The 21,770-nt window shown below is 34.0% G+C and overlaps 1 protein-coding gene across 29 annotated transcripts in view; it reads right to left on the minus strand.

The window, feature by feature from the left end:
* The window catches only part of Mlip (muscular LMNA interacting protein), a 225,866-nt gene that overhangs the window by 37,783 nt on the left and 166,313 nt on the right, over positions 1–21,770 (minus strand). For all 29 annotated transcript variants that reach the window (XM_076858562.2, XM_076858582.1, XM_076858581.1 and 26 more), the window contains one exon: positions 16,330–16,458. In XM_076858562.2, coding sequence (XP_076714677.2) covers positions 16,330–16,458 — 129 coding nt within the window. The remainder of the gene's footprint in view (positions 1–16,329; positions 16,459–21,770) is intronic.

A 21,770-nucleotide genomic window follows, 5' to 3' on the forward strand; every position in this document is an offset into this window, starting at 1 on the left:
AGTAAACAGAATATTTTTCCTCTTTGATCAAAGATTCATTAAAAAGCAAAAATTTCTACTTACAGATGAGCAGAACAGTTTTGTTTTCTTAGTTAATTATTAATTTATAAATTTTGTGATTAGATAAATTTGTGTACAACATATCTATCTTGACAACTAATGGAGTTTTTCTTTTTGTTCTAATATATAACCAGATATTCAAAATCGTTTTTAGTTTTGTGCTTTTCTTTGTGGGATACAGAATCCAAAATATATTTAATAGATTTATTTTAGATGATCCATCTTGTTTTTATGCCTGATCTATTATAAACTGAAAAATTGAATTATTAGTATTTTACCAGTAACAGATTTTCATTTATTTTAATCCTGTCTTTTGCTTTTAGTGTATGAATCTTGATATTATATTCTGAACTTTAGATACTCTAGTGATTTATTTTTCTTGTAAATTATATCCTTTAGCATTGCAATAGATTTTTACTTCCTTTACTTAAAGGATTTTCCCATTATGAAGGTTATAACTTCTCTCTTTGTGATTGTGGTACCTGAAATATTTTATCATTTTCAACTACTCTCAGCACATTATTTTTAAAGTCTCAAGTTAGAGATTATTTGTTTGCTATCCAACCAGGGATCCTTTTTGTTTGTTTCTTTCTTTCTCATCTCATGTATCTCCATGGTAAATATACCCTTCCAGCATGAGAAATTTCTGCTCCAGGTTCATATGGGGAAGAGCCCACTGGCTGGGATTATCTTTGTGCCTTAGTGTTTGGGTTATGGGTTGACTTAGCCTTCACTTTGCCCCAAGTAAGGTAAGAAGGCTTTGCTGTATGGTACTCTCCACAGCAACATGTCTGTGTCCAGGCTGCCACAGGAAAAGAGAGCCCCTGACGAGTATGACTTTCTATATTTCTATGTAGACAGTTTCAATTCCTCTGCTTCTCAGAAGAAAATCAGGACAGGGGATTTCTGTTGCCAACAAGTGCACCCATTGGAAGACCAGGGATTTGAAGTTTGCACGTTAAGGTGCATCCTGACCCTCAGAGAAGACTGTTTGCTGAATCTGCAGTTATTGTATCCTCACTCCATTTCTTCCTAAACACATATTTTCTCACTCTCTTCACTGCTTTTTAGCAGTCTTTACATTTTTTTTCCTATGGTTTGGAGTTTTTCTTCTAACCTAGTTGTTTGTGGATTAACTAGAATTTGTTTTTGTTTCTCCTTTTGCTTTCAAATGAGGTCAGAATGATAAATGGTAATAAATTGACAATTTTGAAGTACCATATTCAAACCAAGAACTCCATTAGTAATTCTTCAAACACAGATTTTCACAGTGCATCTTGAATGTGGCCTCTTTATAAGTGCTTTGCCACAAGATAACTTGAGAACCTTTGAATAGGTCCAAAATATTTTCCTGGTCTTCTCCATTTCATTATTGCAGAGAACTGTGTGTGTTTGTGTGTGTGTGTGTGTGTGTGTGTGTGTGTGTGTTCTTTGTCATCATAGTTTACCTTTGGATATCAAACTACCTGCAACCTCGTACTACAATCTGTTTTTTAATACATCCCATTGCTGTGATACCTCCATGGTTTCCCATAAAACAGTGCTTTTGTTAAAGAAGCTACTTACTTTAGAAAACAAATTTCTCTATTTTTTCCCTTAAAGCTCAAAACTGTCAACTTTTGTATACTTTATATTTAAGACAAGACTGCTGTAAACTGAGAACATTTAAAAATCTAATACTTTGATTTAACCATACAATAAAACCTCCAAAATCATAATTCCCTTAATACTGATTATTTCAAATCTTCAGGGGTGTTTTCTATACATTTTCTAATAGATTTTCACACCAAAGGAATACATTTGTGTTCATTGTTCTGTTGTTTTCTTTTTAATAATAACAATTTGTATTGATAGAGATTTCTATATGCCACATTGTTATACTACATATAACAATTGTTATCACATTCTATTTCCAAACACTACCATGATTTAAGTTTTAATATTTTTTGTTATTGTTGTTTTTTTTTAAATTTATTCATTTACTCTAATTTGTTATAAATGACAGTAGAATGCAGTTCAATTCATGTTACACATATATGAGTACAATTTTTCATGTCTCTGGTTGTTCACAAAGTAGAGTCGCACCATTCGTGTCTTCAAACATGTACTTAGGGTCACGATGTCTGTCTCATTCCACCGTCTTTCCTACCCCCATGACCCTTCCCCTTTCTTCCCTCCCCTTTGCCCTACCTAAAGTTCATCCATTCCTCCTATGCTCCGACCCATCCCCATTATCAATCAGCATCGGCAAATCAGAGAAAACACTTGGCCTTTGATTTTTTGGGGATTGGCTTACTTCACTTAGCATAATATTCTCCAACTCCATCCATTTACCTGCAAATGCCATGGTTTTATTCTCTATTTTATAATATTTACCTGGCAAGAAGAACATATGTATCCCCAATTAAATTAGGTTTTTAACTACTATTCTCAATTAAAATTCCTGAAAAGAGAATTTTATCATTCACCTGAGCAATACGTTAAACCTCAGAATGTTGAGTACCCTGTCTTTAAACAGCAATAAAAACTATATAGCATCTTCATGTCTGTGGTGCCTTACATTGTAAATGCCTTACTAATTATGATATCACCTTACTACTACTAATATTATTATTAACTAACTAAAGCTCAAATGCAACTATAAACTTAGGAATAGAAATATTCACAGTGAAGATAGATATAAAAGCAGTTTTAATAATTTCCAAGAAACTGGCCTAGTTCATGCCAAATTCAAGTAGATTATCAGTGTTTAAAATATATTTATGGCTGATAAATTTCTCTACATAGGCCTTGTATCACATCTGCTATTTCTCGTTTATGTTTATATTAGTGATATATTCAATCTAGGTTGTTTTTCAGGAGTTTTGTTGTCCTTTATAAAGTTGTCTGCCTATGTTATTTTGGTTAAAAATAGTTAAAATGAAAACTAACTTATCTAGCTAACCAGACAGTTAAATTGCATTGTAATAAGGCACAACAGGCTTAAGGAACGGCCCTCCAAGGGCACACTGTCCATTGCAGCAAGATAGACAGCCCTGAAACTCCAAGGAAATCTTAGTATGAATACACATAAGTTTCTACTTTGCAGGACTTGGATCTCCAAATGACCTTCATAAAAGCCCATATACATGGACAAAGTTTAAATTCTGTTGTATTGCTTAGGTGAGGGGTTGGTAAAATTTTTCTATAAAGGACCAACTAGTAAAGATTATAGGCTTTGGAAACACATCTGTTACAATTACTTAATCCTCCTTTGGTAGTATAAAAGCAGCCTTAGATGATGCAGAAATAAATGGGTATGGCTGTGTTTCAATAAAACTTCATTTATAAAAACATTGGTGGACAAGGTTTTACCCACAGGCCATAGTTTGTGACCCTTGTTATTGATTTTTTTCTTTAAAAACACATTAACAAAATGTCTATTGTGTCTGATCTGTGTCCCACCCACATTCTAATGAATTATCTTGAGCTTAGTACATATGTTTTGAGAATTACTTTTTGGGGGAGGGGTACCAAGGACTTAACCACCACTCAGCTATACTCCCAGGTCTTTTAAATTTATATTTATCCATCAATGAATGAATAGGGTGTCAGTAAGTTGTCAAGGCTGGCCTTGAATTTGCAGTTCTCCTTCCTCAGCCTTGTGAGTCTCTGGAATGGCAGGCATATGCCATCATTGCCTGGCTATTCTACATGATTTCTGAGAAGGCATATCATTCTACACTGCTTTCACATTTAATAGATGAGTATTTAATGTTTTACTTTTTGAGGGATGGACAGGGATCATAAAACCATCTTATACATATTTCTATCAGAAAATTGAGCTATTTCTGATAAAAAATGTTATAAACCATTTTTCATTCTCTTGAGAATCATCTTCTTCAATGTAAAAGTATGTTATAAAAACACAAAAGTTTCCAAAATTTTAAGCTTTACTTAAGAGTTTGACTTTCAAAAAGGAAAAAATTATTTTAGTTGGTTATATATAATACCATATTGTACAAAACTTCAAGGCAAGAACTTATGTAGCAAATAATATCTTTGTTCATTAGAGAAAATTAGCAAATATGCAGTGAATAAATTAATTTAGCTTTGACTAACTGACAGAGACATCAGAAAATTAACGCTACAGTCATTCATCCCTCTAGAAAAAAAGCCTCTTCCTACTTCACTGTGAAGTCAAACTGTTGAACTTGAAACACTGCTTCCAAGGCAACACTGAAGAGCATTTTAAAGCACTTTGGGTTCTTCTCATTAACGCCTGTATATCTGAGATCTTTTGTTCCATCCCAGCATTTTAAAGTCACCTCTTTTCCTGGTTTGGAAAGGATGAGCATCATCTTTCTCTTGCTCATGCTGTCCCCTCCTGCCACCATGTACATTTATGTGTGTGAGTGAGTACATGACACCTTTGCAGACTCAGAACACCACTGGGTGAAACTGCCGAAGCCTTTAACGCCATCCTAACTTTCATCTTCCACCTTTTTCATAAAGCAACACTCATTTCATTTTAGCATTTATTGTTAGCTTTCTTTGGCTGCCTGGGACTTAAAACAATTGAAAATAAGAATCATAGCATTTCAGCTGCAGTTTTAACTTAAAGCAACACCCTGTCCATGAAATGAAGAATAGTTATAAAGTATTTATAACAAATGACTCCTTTATTCAAAGAAATATCCATGTATTACAGGCACCACCAGAAGAAAAACACAAATTAGTAAGAAATAATAGATTCTAATTATCTACATGGCACTAAGATCAATGCAATAAATTAGGTGTCTTAATTTTTAACATATGGCATAAATTCTTGTTTATAATTCCTAATTTTGAGGAATCCATATGTATTTTTAAAACAGACATATTTAAAGCATCACTTATCTATTTTGAATTCTGATTTGAGCTAAAAAATATTGAACTTATGAAGCAGGAAAAAGTTAGCATATGCTTAGCTATTTTGAACCCTCTATAAAAAAGTTTAAATAATTATAGCATAATTTTCAAGATAGACTTTGGATAATGTAGTGCTTAGAGTGTATGGTTGTCTGACAGCAAGTTTCACACAGCAGATGGCATGGATCATGTGAAAATATTTGAGAGAGGAACTCGAGAAAAGAAAAAAAAGTATGTCACAATCACATGAGCAATGGAGAGTTAAAGGGCTGAGTTTTATATTTTCTGTACATATAGTTTATTACCCATCTTTCATTGACCATGTGGATATATTTCGGGGTGGGGGGAAGCAATTTAAACTAAATAAGTCAGAAAGTAACCTGAAAAAGAAGCTTCTATGATTTTCCATACAAGGGAAAGGAAATGGAAAGGAATATCTTAGCTGGAAATCAACTCCTTTCTCCCAAAATTATGGTGATTTTAAGGAAAATAACAGTAAACATTTTAAATTGTTATCCTTTCAAAGTGTCCAATGCCTTTTCATAGGAGCTTTTTCTGTAATCATCACAGTCCTATTCCCAACAGCCAAGACAGCCAAAGTGCCCATCAATGGATGAAGATATAAAGAAAATGGCATATTATTCAGCCTTAAAAAAAAAATACTGTCATTCTCAACATGAGGGGTAAACTCAGGGGGCATTATTTTAAGTGAAATAAACCAGTCACAGAAGGATAAGTATTTCAAAATCTCAGTTATATGTATAATCTTAAAAAGCCAAACTCATAGGAACAGAGATCAGGATGGGGTGTGGGGACTGGACTGATATTTGGGGAAAATGGGAAGATAGTGGTCAAAGGGCACAAACTTTCAGTTGAAAGATAATTGACTCCTGCATTTCTAATGAGCAGTATGGTAACTCAAGTTAATAACACTGTATGGTTCACTTGAAACTTGGAAAGAGAGTCTATCTCACTGTCACCCTTCCCACTCCTCCCACCTCGCCACACACACAGCAACCGTGTGTTGATTAATTTGGTTGTGGTCATCATTATTCAAAGCACACTTATACAAAATCATCCCACTGTATCATACACACATATGTAATTTTATTTGTCAGTTGTACTTCAATAAAACTGAAAAAAAAAACCTTAGGAAATTTATTAAATATAAATTACATTACTCTTTAAAAATCATGAATGCACGTTAGAATGGACATTAGAACTTGTAATTAGTAACCAAAGTTTTGCAAGATGAAACTGAAGTTCCATGAGGAAAAAGATTTTTCCCCAAATCACATGAGCCCATGTTCCTTCCACTGAATTCTGTCATCATGTTTCTCATTTTTTTTTTCAGGAAGCAGAAAAGTTAAACACTGCAGTAAGTACCACCCGAGATAAGGTCCCATAATGGATCAGAGAACCAAAGACTAAGCATATGTACCACCTCTCTTTCTAATAAGAGGCCACGGAGAGTAAAGCCTGAAAGTGAAGTGGACTATTTCGAGTGAGGAAGTATAAAGGGTGCAGAAGGTTAAGTAAGGGCTGAAGGAAGGAGACACAGATCAAACTCTATAGAATTTTCAGAACTCGGTAGACTCCCAGCTCCACTGGAGCAGAGATGTTGCTTGGGGAATCACTCAGGCTCATTTCAGGGTCTGGCACTAATGTCCAAAGGTTAAATATTAAGAGTAGAGGTGTATGGGTGGAGAGTGGAGAGAGGTGCAGCACCTCAGTCATGAGCCATGGAGACATACCAGGAAAGAGTAATGCCCGATTCTTTCTTCTCCTCAGTCCTGAGCTCTATGTTACTTCCACCAACCGAGGCAACTAAATATTAATTCCATCTTAAGGTCTCAGGATAAGTTAAAAGCAGAATTGCGAAGAAGAATGAAACTTTTTTTTTATGGGTTTTGAGTTTCAAAGTAGATTTAGTTAACCTACGGCAGAGTAATAATTTGAGAAGCAAAACTTTTTGCTTTCAAACTGTAGGACCTTAGATATTAAAATCCTGAAAGAGTACATAGTTGGTCAGAATGAGACTGTGCAAAGTGCTTGGATAAGAGCAGGAGACAGGGGAAATAAAGGTGAAAGAGGTAGAGAAAAAAAAGAGATCAGAAGTCCCAGTGTGTCACCAAGAAAGGGCTCCAAACCCCACTAGCACAACTGGGCTGGGTTCCAGGTGGGACTCCTGATAGTTAAAATAATCCCTGAGGTAGAGAGGATCTATGCACTGTATTCCCAAGTCAAATTAGCAGAAATGGCAGGATTCATAAGCATTCCCGTACCTAGGCTCCTATGGAAATCATAGCCTAGAAAATGCTTTGGGAGTGTCTACGAAAAATGCCTTAAAAAAAAAAAAAAGAGAGGGACAGTGCTCTGACAAATATCATTTTGAGAGTAAAACATTTTGAAAACCAGCTTGATTTTTCAAATGTAAAAGATCTTTTGAGCATTAGAAGTCTTCCATTTCACAGAATGATAGACAAATTCTAAGTGGATAAGTAGGAAAAGTTGCTTAACAATCTGTTACTTGACCAGTTCCTGCCGATCACTGACTCAGAGCAGGGAGATAGGATGTTCTTTGTAAAAGCACATCGAAAGATTAACTTGTGCTCTTCTCAACTCCTATGCTATTCAGTACTTACTTGAGGAACTGCCTGGTCTCTATTAAAACCACCAGGAATAGACTGTGGTTTTATTATTGTGAGAAACATTTTGAAGCGGAGACACCCTACACACAAATTTCACCAATTCCTAACTTATTGACTCTAAAAACATCTACACATCTTTGAATTTACTATTTTAAAATTCTGAACATATTATGCACAAATTATGATTTATATTACAGCATTACAAAATTGTTCATGTTGCAACATTTATATATTTAGGTATATTAAATGCAGGATTTATATTGTCTGTGTTAATAAAGTATTACATTTTAAAAATCATTTTATAGTTTTTAACATACTGGAGTTTTGTTCTTTTAAAACTATTAGTATCATAACAAGGAAATTAAATGAAATGGTTGATGTTCTGCAATGAAATTATATTTTATATCCAGAGCTTGTCACACAGTCCCACATCAATTTCCAGAGAGAGATTTTAAAAGTAAAAAGCCCAAAGTTTATTGCAAGGATTATCCCAGAGTCTTTCGTGATTACGAAACAAGTGAATCAAAGTGCAGTGTATTCTGTACAAAAAGAATGCAGAGACAGTAAATCTAAAACAGGAAAGATTACCAAAGGCATCTTTGCTTTCATTGTGAAAAGTCTCTTCATTTAAATTTCGGGTTGCCTACTTAGCCTGCTTCTTCAAGATATTTGCAGCATAAATAGTTGGAAAATTTGCCCATGTGAAAAGAAAAAGAAATATCTTAAGGAGCAAATACCAGAACTCTTACAAAAAGAGTGTTAAACATGTACATACTCGTGTATATATTTATCAGTCCTTTGCACACACACACACACACACAAATTTGGAAAGAAATTATCTCTTCCCCTAGTATTTTCAGTAGAAGGCAAAGCAAAACAAAATTATAGCTATTCAAAGGGAAATATTGACAATAAATGATACTGATAATTTCTCAATACAAAGAGGGAGTGAATAGGAATTGATATTTTAAGGAAAAAAAGCCAAAATAGAAAAAGATTTTCTACCTAAATGGTTAATCCAAATCGGGGGCTGGGGCTGTGTATACACACACACACACACACACCATAAATTATCTGGAGATGGGTTTTGTCATTATTGACTTAATAATAGATGAAGACTTTTCATCTCTACAAACCTATAGCCTAAGCATTACTTACTTCCCACCTTATTTGAATCATCGAAACATGTAAAATATCCAGAAGAACTCTAATAATATTTAAAACCATGATTAAGATATCAACAGAGCTTCAGGAAAAGAGGGTACCTTTACTTTAGTACGACCTCATGTAACACCTTCATTTTGCAAATAAAGACAATATGGTCTAATATCAGGAATGACTTCACCCAAAAACATGCATTTTAAGAGTTACACAGGTTGTCTGAATTTTGATTTATTTATTTATTTTAGTTAGTCATTCCAAAACCCAACTCGGGAAATATAAATAGGAGGGGAAAATGTCTACAAAGGGGGGTGAGGCCATAATTTTACAAATATAGCCAGAATCAATGAAAATGTATGTCCCTTATCAAACAGGGCTACTGTTATGAGAAGAGGCTACATGGGACAATATTTGGAATGTGAGCACTTCCATATTTGGAGGCTTACCTCCTCTATGTAAATAAAATAGGGAAAAGTTCTTAGGAAACAAAAAGAAGGCACCCAATCAGTAAACCAAAAATCTGCAGCAAGGATAAAGTATTGACTTCCTTAGAAATAGTAGTGGAACCAAGAGATATCTTTTCAAGGATTCAACTTCAACATCATTGCCATTTCTGGTTTGAGGATTCTTTGTTGTGGACACCCATCATGTGCACTGTGGGGTATTTAGCGGCAACTTTAGCTTCTAAGTACTGGATGCCAGTAGCCCTCTTCCTTCCGTTACGTGAGATCCAGTCAGGTCCAACACAAAATCATTCTCAGTTGAGAATCCCTTCATTTCACCAATGAGCTTCAGGTTTTACAAAAAGCTAGTAAACCTCACAGACATGACCAGAAGACACTTCAGAGTTCTTGCAGCAAAACTGAGCTTCCCCAGTCTCCTTGTGGTTCTATTGCACATCAAAATGAAGAAAGTTATTAGGGCCTGCCTGGACATGGTTTCTGAAGTGGGGAGGTAAAACTAGCCTGACTGCAGCAGCCTACAGTGGACCAGTCTTAAACAGCAGCCTTCCATGGAAACCTAAGCCTCCAATGATGAAGCACGCCTCCGTTTTTCTGAACACACCCAATGTAATAAATGTCATATGTATTTGCTTTCATTTGAGCAGATAAAATCTGCTAAGCCTCCATACTTTACTAAGTAAAGTTAACTGACAATCTACTTCTGGATAATTTGCTAACTTTCTTATCAGATGAAATTTTCTATTTGCAAGGAAAAATAAGGTAAAAATGACAATAAAGACCTAAAGATCCATGAGACAAGTTGCTATCTGGATACCTGAGGTAAAACAGATTAAATTTCACCTAGGATCCCCATACTTGGATATTAGATTACTATTTTTGAAAATGCTAAAAGTCAATCAGTTTCTCTCATCTCTAAAAAATCACCAATTTTGAACTTAGAAACTTAATAAAAACCTTACTTTCCATGCAGTCTTTGAGACAAGAAAAATATATTTCTTTTTTAATACTGTTTTCTCTTTTCCTATATATGTTTATTTTAAATAACCTGCTTTCCTAGACTGATTTCTACTCTCCATAGGCTAGACTTCCCATGCTGCCTTTCGTATTTTTAAATGAAATTCAAAAAGTTTATTTACCAGCTTTAGTCCCCCATTTCTATGCATTCTTTTTATGTCTCTTCTTATTCAGATTTACTATTTCCCTGTATAAAGTTTCTGCTTTATGTATATTGCATGACAAAAAAGGAAGAGAAAGTTCCCGTCTCTCTTTATATAGCTAACTCATCCTCAATGTCTTGATGTGACCTTCACATTTTTCATCAAAGTCTAATCTCAGACATTTTAAAATATGTAACAATCTCTCTAATGTTTAGAGATTATAAATGTTTCAAACACGTCAATTCTAGTGCTCATATTCAAAAGTGCCTCCAAATTTTATTATGTCCTCTTTGCATTCTGCCTTGATTCATGTGTCAAAGAAAATGTGCAGCAGAGAAAAGAAAATCACAGACCTTTGGCTGATTGCATTTCGTAGTTACACTAAATGTAATGATTGTTAACAATCATCTCTAAAATCACCCCCAAAGAAGTTGCAAAACTGAGACTGTGTAGAGAGGGAAGAAGTGGGTGGTTACATGCAGTGAGAGGGAAGCATCTTATATACTGATAGAGGAAACCATGCCAGAGGCATGCAGTTTTTGCCCATGTAATATCTATTCATAGGTTGAACTTGACTTGAAGTTCAAGGGGAAGTTTTGAAGTAGAGATTTCTGTGAAGAAAAATATAGAATACATCTTTTTTCTTACCAAGAAATAAAATTCTTTAACTTTCTAGTCTTTCAATGACATTTATTTTGTATATTACTTTAAATTATTTTTTACAGAGTAGTGCACTCTCTTTTGAAATTCTGTTTCATATTTTTAGAATAAAAACTGATGCAGTCTTTATAATTGCTATTTTAATGAGTTCTTATTTCAAAACCAGAGTTTACTCTACATGAGATGTCCTAAATATGAATGAAGATGTACAGGGACGTCTGGAGTTAAAGAAGTCCAGAAGGATACACTTGGCATGAAACTTTAAAATTCTCACTGTTTCCCAGTGGATTGAGGAGCTATAAGGTGGTATGTTGCTACATATCCACCAACTAGCTGTTAAGCAACTAATGCTTTAAATATCATTATGATAGAAATGGCAAATAGGTCCTCTTTGTGTGTTTGCTTTTTTTTAAAGCAAGTAAAATTCTCTGAAATTCTTACCCCTACATAAGTTAGGGAAAGACAGTAAAGAAAAGAGATATCTCTTATTGTGGGCAACTGCAAAGGAAGATTGCAATACTTTAGTTGTGACCTTCCAATTTTGATGAGTACACAAGTTCAAGAGAAAGTTAATGTCAAAAAAGAAAAAAAAAAAGATGAAAGTTTAAGTATAAAGAAGTAAGCCTAGCTAATTATATCCTGGAAGAGAAAGCAAATATTGTTTCAAAAGGAGAATTTTTAAAACATATGCAAATAAACATATTATTTTGTTGTGTTGTTGATAAATTATCTATTACATACAGTGCATAACTTGTTGATGATAAATTTTCTATTACCTCACACATATAAAGGGAGGGAATGAAGGCAGAGAAGGAGGGAAGGAAAGATTGAAGGATGCAAGAAAGGAAAAAAGTAAAGAAATTCTAACAAGGCCTACATTTCTTGAATGAACAAAACAGCACAGTAAAACTTAGAGAAGACAAATTTCTGTTCTTAAATTTTCCACAAGAAATCTTAAGTTTCTCCTCTCTCTCTCTCTCTCTCTCTCTCTCTCTCTCTCTCTCTCTCTCTCTCTTTTTGTACCAGGGATTGAACCCAGGAGTGCTTAACCATGGAGCCACATCCCCAGCCATGTTTATATTTTATTTAGAGACAGGATCTGGCTAAGCTGCTTAGGGCACTGCTAAATTGTTAAGGCTGGCTTTGAACTCAGGATCCACCTGTCTTAGCCTCCTGAGTTACTGCAATTAGGGGCATACAACTGCTACCAGCATTAGTTTCTTTTTAAAACAATCCAGCAAGTCCCTTAATTGTTTCTAAAGGATAAAGCTTATTTAAACATTTTATCTGAAAAAAATATTTCTTTGGTCGTAAAATTTTATCAATGATAAAAGTTATGACCAAAGAGAATAAGCCATTTTGATTGAAAAATAAATGTTGAAAAAGTGGTAGTTTGTGACAAAGTCAGTGTCATTCAGAGTAAAAAGCAATATTAAAACATGGGTGACATCAGGATAGAAAGTTGAAGGTCACAGTTATAATTTGATAAATTATTATATGAAAAGATAAAAAGCATTCACATAAAAATCAAGATTGATTGTCAAACATAATTTGGTAGAGAAGGGAGACAAGTTGGATGTCTAAGAAAAATAAGAAGAAAACAACAAATGAAAAGACTACAAGGAATAAAATTCCTTATAATTATCCTTTTAGTTCTCTGTGAGTAGTGTGGAGGAAATTCTGTAAATGGTCATTTTAATACAAAAAAAAATATGTCTACTACTTCACTGAAACTGATTAGAAAATAAAGATGAAGAGGCATATACACAAAGTAGCATTTTCTCATTTAAAAAAGGAGAAAAATATTTCTCTGAAAAATCATAGTCTACATTTAATTTCACCCCAAACCTTCCTTATGTAGTTATCTACAGCTTTAAGGAAGTAAGGACATCACTAATATGGGGTGTTTTGCTAATTTATAGAGAAAGAGACTACTTTACATAATACTTTACATAACTGAAATTAACCATTACTTTTCTATTGAACTGAAAATCTTCAGTGAAGAAATCACCTTTAGCTAATCAGATACATTAAATGATCAGAAAGCAATGGATATATTTTACACACTCACAAATGGAATAAACTAAAAGTCATTTGGCTCCTGAGTATCTTCATTTCCATCAGAGAACTGATTTTCTGAAACTATACCCTCTGATGCCCCTTTGTATAGTTGATTCTATTAACTATTTTCTAACTCTGCCTTTAATTATCAATAGAAACATGCTTCAAAGCACATCATCATTTAAATCTCATCTGTTTAGGGTGGATGTAAAGATGTTTTGTAATAACTCTAAAGCACCATAAATTGATGCAATAACGAATTTGAAGATAATTTCAGAAAAGTATAAGCTTCATTTATAAGAGTATCTATTTTAAAAAATCCATCCACCTACTATAGAAGGAAGCTTGCTGGCTTATGCCATTTTGATGTAAAAGTTGTTAAATAATAAGTCTCAATTACTTGGTTATGCATTTGGTTTCAAACTTTGCTTTTAGTATGGAGAGGCTGTTCCCAGACAAATTTTCAGCTCATAATCAGTTCAAAAGGCTTCCCAGCTGTACCTTTCTGAACTACAATAAATACATCTCTGTCCAGTCTCATCATCTTTAGCATCTGACATTTTGTAGCAGAGAGTTTTGAAATCATATTTTATGGCAGTAAATCTGCTAGGGAAAATTTATTGACTTAACAATCCCATCCAACATCTCCTGTCATGTGGAACTGTCCCCAGTACAAGGCAGATTAGTGAATGTGAGCTGCTTCAATTTGGCCCAAATGTTTGGTAAAAGAATTTTCTATTACATGGGTGGGTGAGATCAACCAAGTTTGGAACCATTCAATTTATTCTGTGGCAACAGTGTAAGAGAACACAACAGTGACTACAGCTGAATTTGAGTACACTTCCTTCTATTGAAGCTCTGATGAAGTAGCTATGCTGAGATGATAACTTGTTATTACTCAATTTATTTTTTGAGTAGACTGAAGTACCTACATTTTGGTATCTCTTTCCATCATAGACTCTAGGCACAATTAGATGGTAGTTGGAGCTCAATATCAAGAAGTCATTTAATAGTTAATATGCAAATTTCCTGTGGCCCCAGGATCAATCTTACATTTCCCTCATACAAGGTCAATAAATAAGAACATTGGATTCTTCTAATTCACTTTTTAGTAGTATGCTAGACTTATTTCAATTTTTACAGTCTGCAATCTCATGGAACTTTCAACATTCCACACTCAAATAGGAATACAAACAAAAATAAATTGATTTAAAGAAAACATAAATGATATTACATCTGTGGCCTCTTCATATTTGCAAAATAGGTGAGATTTTCAACAAATATCTGAAAATAATAGATTTATGATGCAACATAAACAGAGATGTAAACTTTTTATAGAGTTAGTAAAAGCAATGAAAAGAAATGGCAATTCTTTCTAGTAACAAGAATTTCTTGCTCTTGAAAATGGAACTCATCATTTCAGAAGATTAGTAAATGCTGATAAATTATAGTTAGATCAACTTGATATTCTGCAAGGACACTTGTTTGAATTAAATGCAAAAATTTAAATTATAAAGAAGAATAAAATCATTATTTTATAACATTAGATCATATTTTGAGGAATGTAAGCTACATGGATAATAAATGGAATTGAATTGCTGGGCAGTTTGTTTTTCAAATAAGTACTAGATTGCTTTTATAAGTTTTATAAGGATCTCATAGTAAAACTTCACATTAAACTTTTAAAATATTAGTGTCAAGCAAGCAATAGATATTTTGTAGATATTTTTATATATGATGAAATATGCTTTCCTAACAGGAATTTTCATTTCTGGTATTGTAGAATTAATGAAGATAACTTATAGATCAATAAGATTTCTCTATTTGAGTATCATGTTTTTCTATAAAAGTTAACTGCCCTAATTATCATTTTAATAATATTAGTGCCTTCTAAAATATTCAAACTTATCAAAATTACAGCAGTACCACAAAATATATATAAATAAGTGGCAAATACTTTCATCTTTTCTTCTTTGTTTAATTGTTTGTTGTTGTTTTTTTTTGTTTTTAGGTAGGGACTCAATGATGCCCTGGTTGGTCTGGAACTCCTACACTCAAGTGATCCTCCCATCTCAGCCTCTCAGGTTGTTGAGACTACAGGCATGCACTGCTGCACCCAGCATTATCTCCATTGCATAGATAAAACCAATAGTTAATCATGAAAAAAATATTTAAAATGAACTTTTCCAAGACTGCAAAGAATTTCAGGTCCATCTAGGGTTAATCATAGGCTTAAAGTAATCCAGATTTTAGAATTTAAACAATCTTTAAAAGTACCTGAGTATTTCTTTTAAACATTAAGACACCAAAGCCAAGAAAGATGAAACAATTTGTCCAGAGTAATAGAGCTGATAATGTAGCAGATGAAATCTTCCTTAAATTTCACAAATATGACAGTAATTTATATTTTTAACAACCATTAATCATTATTTTTAAATAAGAGTTTGTATTCCTTTATAAATCTATTTAGTTACAAATTTTAAATGTGATCATTTTACATGTTGTGGTTATATCCAGAAACTTACATTGTTCATCTACTTAATAATGCTAACCATACACAAGGTAGAACCCATATCTTTTGCTTGCATTTTAATAAGACAATGATGTCTATCATTTATGAAACTTTATATGGCACACAGTACATTCCCAAATATATTGTAAAGCCCCCAGTGACATCTTTCTATTATCCCTCTCCAACATACAGCATATATAATGGTGATATAAATTTTTTGCACACAAACAAAATGACAGCGAAGCATTAAGATGACTGGAGCTCCCATCCTGGGAACTAGTTCCACATGATATAGCAGACTGCATCATTTCTACCAATCTAATACGAACCCAAACTATAGGACATTTGTCTACTGTAATATATCAAATGTAAAATACTGCATTTCTCCCTTAAGAAGGAAGCAGTACTTTAGATATAAGAATGCACCACCTGTATGACCCACCCAACCAGTGATTTGATGTTTTCATAGATATTAATGTCTTGGTCTCACAAACAATACCAGCTCTACATAGAAATTTTCACAGGAAAAAAATGGAGATGCTTCATAATATCCTGGAATTACATAAGAATTTCTATTTATTTTTTCAAAAATGATTTTTTCTTACCAAGGATACTCTAATTAAATGCACATTTCTTCCACATAGTATGATGATAAAGACATTTTATGTAGTCATTTATCAAAATATCAAATATTTTCTCAAGTTTATGCTCACCTGTTCAGAAAAGAGGTCACTGTTATCTTCCAAGTATTTACTGAAAGGGTTGGGTTCATAGACTTCCTCTTCTTTTTTCAGTAATATTTTGGATTTTACAGGTACTGGGCGAATTACTCCAGGCTTAGTCTTCATGAATGATAAATTTAAAAAAAAAAATAGAGAAATAAATACTGTTAAAGTCAAAAAATATATAATTTTAAAAATGAGTTTACAAATATATTATAAGCAGCCTGGAAAGCAAATGGTTTTAACTAATGTAGCTTTAGTTGGAAGTTAATTATGATTATTAACTAATCATAATCAATTAGTTGCTTGATTATGACAGCATTCAAATTGTAAAGACCTACTCTCAGACTATGGTAGTGGCTCAGCACTATAGCACTTGCCTAGCAGTATGAGGCCCTGGGTTTGATTCCCAGCACTACACACACACACACACACACACACACACACAATCTGTTACGACATTCAAAATGCAAATTCTCTTCATTTATCAAGTCAAACATGTTATTCTTTCCTTGGCAGTACATTTGTTCAACTAATATTTCATTTGATAAATATTTATTGAGATTCTTCTCTGCCAGTTTTCATTCCAGGCATGACAGGATACATGACCTTGGAACAACCACCAAGTCTATTACTACTTTCGTTTTCCAGAAATTATTTCCCATGTCCCCCAATACACAGAGAAGGGCCTTCAGAAGCCATATATAACAACATGGGGGTGACTAGCAAATACATTCTCCCTCCCCAAAATGTGATGTAGGGATTTAAATTGCCTGTATTACTGGAAAATACAAATTATAATGTCAGTGTGGGAACTGTGAAAAGCCTTACTTCAACTTAAAATGTGGATCTACTGAAATCAACATTAGAGCAAAGCACAAGAAGAAGAAGCTCAGAGTGACACTTGAGACCTTCCAGAACTGAGTCCTCAAACATTCCTGGTTTCCAACTAGATTTCCTATACTGAGTTTCCCTAAGACTTTTGTGTATTTGTATACTAGATTCCCCCATTTTCTTATATCTAACATTTTTTTCTATAATTTGAAAATCAGAAGAGCTTTATTTTCTATGTCATTCTCTCAAGATTCATAACTTGTTCCTTATGTTGATTTGACAAAATATAAGAGAGAGAGAGAGAGAGAGAGAGAGAGAATGCTCTGTCATTTCAAAATGATGTTTCACAGACTCTAAAACCTTGATACACTGTAAAATGTCACAAAATGATTGATAAGTTTCCAAAATCTTCCCAAATAAGAATTCCATAAAAAGTTGAGCCACTTTTTTGGAAAATAGTAAACTAGCTCTTCTTTGTCCATTATGATGTTCACAAGTTAAGCCTTAAGGACCTACATCTACATCTCTTCTCTATTAAATCACCTGATATAGTTTCATTCTTGAATAAATGCCATTCTGTGATACCTTTTCCAATTGATATTTTCCCAGTTGTCTTCATGTATATGCCAACTGGAGCAATAAATACAGATTAGAAAAGTGTCTTTCTTCCTTGGCTGAGGAATATCTCCTACTTTAAAAACTTTGATTTCTCTCAAAGGGAAAAAATATGAGCAAGTAATATGCAATATTTCATGAAATCACACAGTTAAGTATATGTATGACAGTGATATTTTTCCAATAAATATAGCACAAAAACAAAGCCCAGGCCATAACTGATGTGTACAACCACCTGTGATAAGAAGATGCCAGATATCTGGGCCACAATCTTCAGCCGTACAGACTTCCTGCCTCCCTTTTCCATTTGATTTCCTGATTAATTTTTGCCTCCTTCCACTCCTACTCTTGAAAATTCTCCTTCTCTTATATTCCTTTGTGAAATCAATACAGACTTATTGTCTATTTATTATTATTATTATTGTCTATTTATTATATTATTACTTATTGTCTATTTATTATTGTGTATTTCTACCTCCCAGGGCCTGCAAGGATCTAAAACCAACATGGAACACTAAGAGTTCAGGTCAGTATCAGTGTGCAGAGAGAAAAAATCTGGCCAGCAGCAGCACTTGACATGGTCAAAGGATCTCCCTGTCAGAAAAACATGACTGTCTGGTCCCTGTCTTGCTAGAAGACAAATGTTTTGATTTATATTGCCTGGGAGCCTTTCACTCAGATCATCTGACTTGTGATCAGCACCCTCCAGAATGAGATCAGAAAGAGACTGTTGGGATTGGTTAGATATCAGAACCTATTATGGATGCTTTGTATTTGTTTCTCTGCCAGCTTTTATGTTCCTTGGTTCTATGAGTTTCCTGGATTTAATGATTGTCTACCATCAAAGACCGTGCCCTATTTCCATGACCAGATTTTCCATATGCTCTTTTCTTGGAATCTGTGCCCCACATTTGGTCTGACTGAAGTCTGTGAACCTCCTCATCCTACATTGGTCTTCATACAGTTGCCATGATTATTGAGTTCTATTATTGCCTCTTTTCTTAGTCTTGTTTTGCTTCTGTACCTTAACTCATTGGTATATTAGTTAGTATTTCATAGTCATGAAAGTCAGCTAAGACAAAAGAAGACTCGATATAGTTTGCCTTTGACTTTGTTTATGCTTCCCTTCATATGACCTTTTACTATAAATTCCAAGCTCAACTCTTTTCTCTCTCTCTCTCTCTCTCTCTCTCTCTCTCTCTCTCTAGAAATTGAATCATGCATCCTCCACAAAGCACAGAACACAGAAAATCATGCTCATAGAAGCCTCTGCACGTTGCTCTTGTTCTACATGCTTATTAATCCTTATCACTCTGTGTGAAGTTAAAGATCGTAAGTCACACGTCAAAGTCATGTCGTTAATATGTGAAGTCAAAGTTTAAAGCAAGGTCTGGTTTGATTGTCAAACTTGTGATTTTATTTTATTTTTTTTATTTTTATTTTTTTAGCCCTCTCTTTTTTTATTTATTATTTTTATTGGTTATTCAAACATTACAAAGATTGCAGAATCACATTGGTTACACATCCACATTTTTACATAATGCCATAATAGTAACTGTTGTATGTGATTTTAATTATTCCAAAGTGGAGAGAGAGAGAGAGAATAGTAGAGATAGAAATTGGCCCATTTTGAGATAGGCAGCTCTTTAAAACTTCTGTTGTTCAAATAGCAAGGCCTCATATTTTTATACTTTTGTTTCCTTTTAAATTCATTGTTTCTGCTTATTTTCACTGCCAACTGCCGTATCCTTGATTGTAGCCATTGTTGCCTTTTTCTACGTCATTTTAATTTTCTTTTTACCAGACTTCCTAAATATTTATAGAGCACTGTGGACCCTGAAGATTTTAAGTCCTTATGAATATACAAATTCATTCATCCGTTCATCCACCTGCCTGCTTTATGCATATACATGTACACACACAACCTACTCCACCTTATAAAGACTATTAACATGTGGCCAAGACATCAAAATTTACACTGATGTGTCCCTGGATTTGATAAAAATCTATCCCAAGCAGTAGCATGATATTGGTAGGGAGAGAGTATCAAAGACCAGATGTCAGGTTTTAAAATGCAGTTAATAGACTGTATGACCTTAGGAAAGCCATTTGACATGTCTAGACTTACTGCTAAAGGGTTATAATTATACTCCATGATTTTGTCCTTTAATAATGGATGGTGACACATTTTATTCCTTATTGTCTTGCCCCCTCAGGGATCATACCATATAGAATTATTGCATATGGTTTATTTCTACATATTCAAATCCATAATAGGTCTCAAAGCACATTTTAGAAAGTTTATAAAATGGGACTATGAAAAAACTAGTTCAATTGCCGGCACACATAAGGCTCTTTTGGAATATTAGCTTCCTTTCTGTTCTTCCTAATACCTTGTTCCTCGGTGTCAAATGGTCATGTAATGTATATTTGCTAAAGCCTAAATTGCAACACACAGTAAACTAATGCTTCTTTCCAAGAAAAAAGCTGTCTGCTAGTATCTTTCCACTCAAAATGGGGTCTGTAGGCCAGCAGTGTCAAATCTCGGGTCCCATTTTAGACCAACTGAATGAGAATATGCATTTTAATAAATTCCTAAGTGATTAATGTGCACATTAAAAATTAAAAGGCCCTGTACTGGAGTTCATACCATTAAAATGTGCTGTTTACCTAGATATAGATCTTTCCTAGGTTACCATACTAAAGACTCTATTTCTTTGGTCTTCTGCCTCCAGACAGAAAGGAAAGCTTTAGAATAAACTGTCCTTTATTAATTTCTAATCTACACTGCATTCTTTGAACTTATAGTAGATGTTCTCTTGAAGTACTACTTGGATTTTGGCAAATCTGATTTGTTAAATTTGTATCCATATGAATATGAAGGAAATTAGATTGATCAAGTTAGAAGAGTCTATAAAAAAGAGTTACTATAAGATTGTCATTGCCCAATATTATCACAACTTAACTAGCCCCTAAATAGCCATTTTTCATTTTCATCTGCTTTAGCGTTTGTAGAACTAGAGTCATGACGTAATGTTCTCTTTAATCATGTCAGGAAAGTTATTCCATAATTTTCTTTCCAGCTTAAGAGGATTTTTTTAAAGAACCTACTCTCATAGTTAATAAATAGGGCACAGAAAAAACAATAGTATTCTTCCAATGAAAGATATCAATTCATTGTGATGAACTTACTGAGAACTGATTCACACTGGGCATAATCATTTTTGAAGTGCCTCCAAGACAAAGGAATTGATTTGCAACTCTGAAGCACATCTCTGTCAGATGCTCTCCAGAGTCATTTTGCAATTGAGATCTAGTCTATGTCGTAAACTATAATATCTACTGAGATGAATAAGATTCAACTCTTGTTCTCAGAGGCTTTTCAGCCTAGTTGAATAAATCACAGAATGACTATAGTATGGGTCACATCATGTCATTCATCTCTTAAAGTGATGTACTTAATTCCAGGTCAAACCATGTAACCTGAATTCTCAAACTCCCCTAGGCTTCCCCTTATCACTCAGAGTGAAGTCCAAAACCCTTGCAATACCTACAAGGTGCCATATAACCTGATTGTTCCTGTCCATAACCAGCCCCTCCGTTTCCAGCCTGAGGTGCTACCAGCTCCCTTCTCTTCACTGTAGCTCACACACTATGATACTCCCTTCTCTTGGACTTTGTGCTTGTTCTTCCCCGTGTCTGAAACATTTTTATTCATTTCCAGGTCTCCTTTTTGCTCCTCTTCAGTCTCTTCACCTTATTGAGCAGGTCTTTCCCAGTGATGCATATAAAATAGCAATCCTCCACCCCTTTACATGCCTGTTTTTTTTTTCCTAGAGCCTTTGCCACCATCTGACAGATTGTTTTTGTACTCATTGTCCTGCATTCCCCAGTAGAACATAAGCTCTGTCAGGTCACAAATCTTTGTTTTATTCACTTTTAAAGCCCCAATACCTAGGATCATACCTGGCACCTAGTAGATC

The sequence above is a fragment of the Callospermophilus lateralis genome, chromosome 6 (assembly GCF_048772815.1).
Source record: "Callospermophilus lateralis isolate mCalLat2 chromosome 6, mCalLat2.hap1, whole genome shotgun sequence".
In the NCBI taxonomy this organism is placed as follows: Eukaryota; Metazoa; Chordata; class Mammalia; order Rodentia; family Sciuridae; genus Callospermophilus; species Callospermophilus lateralis.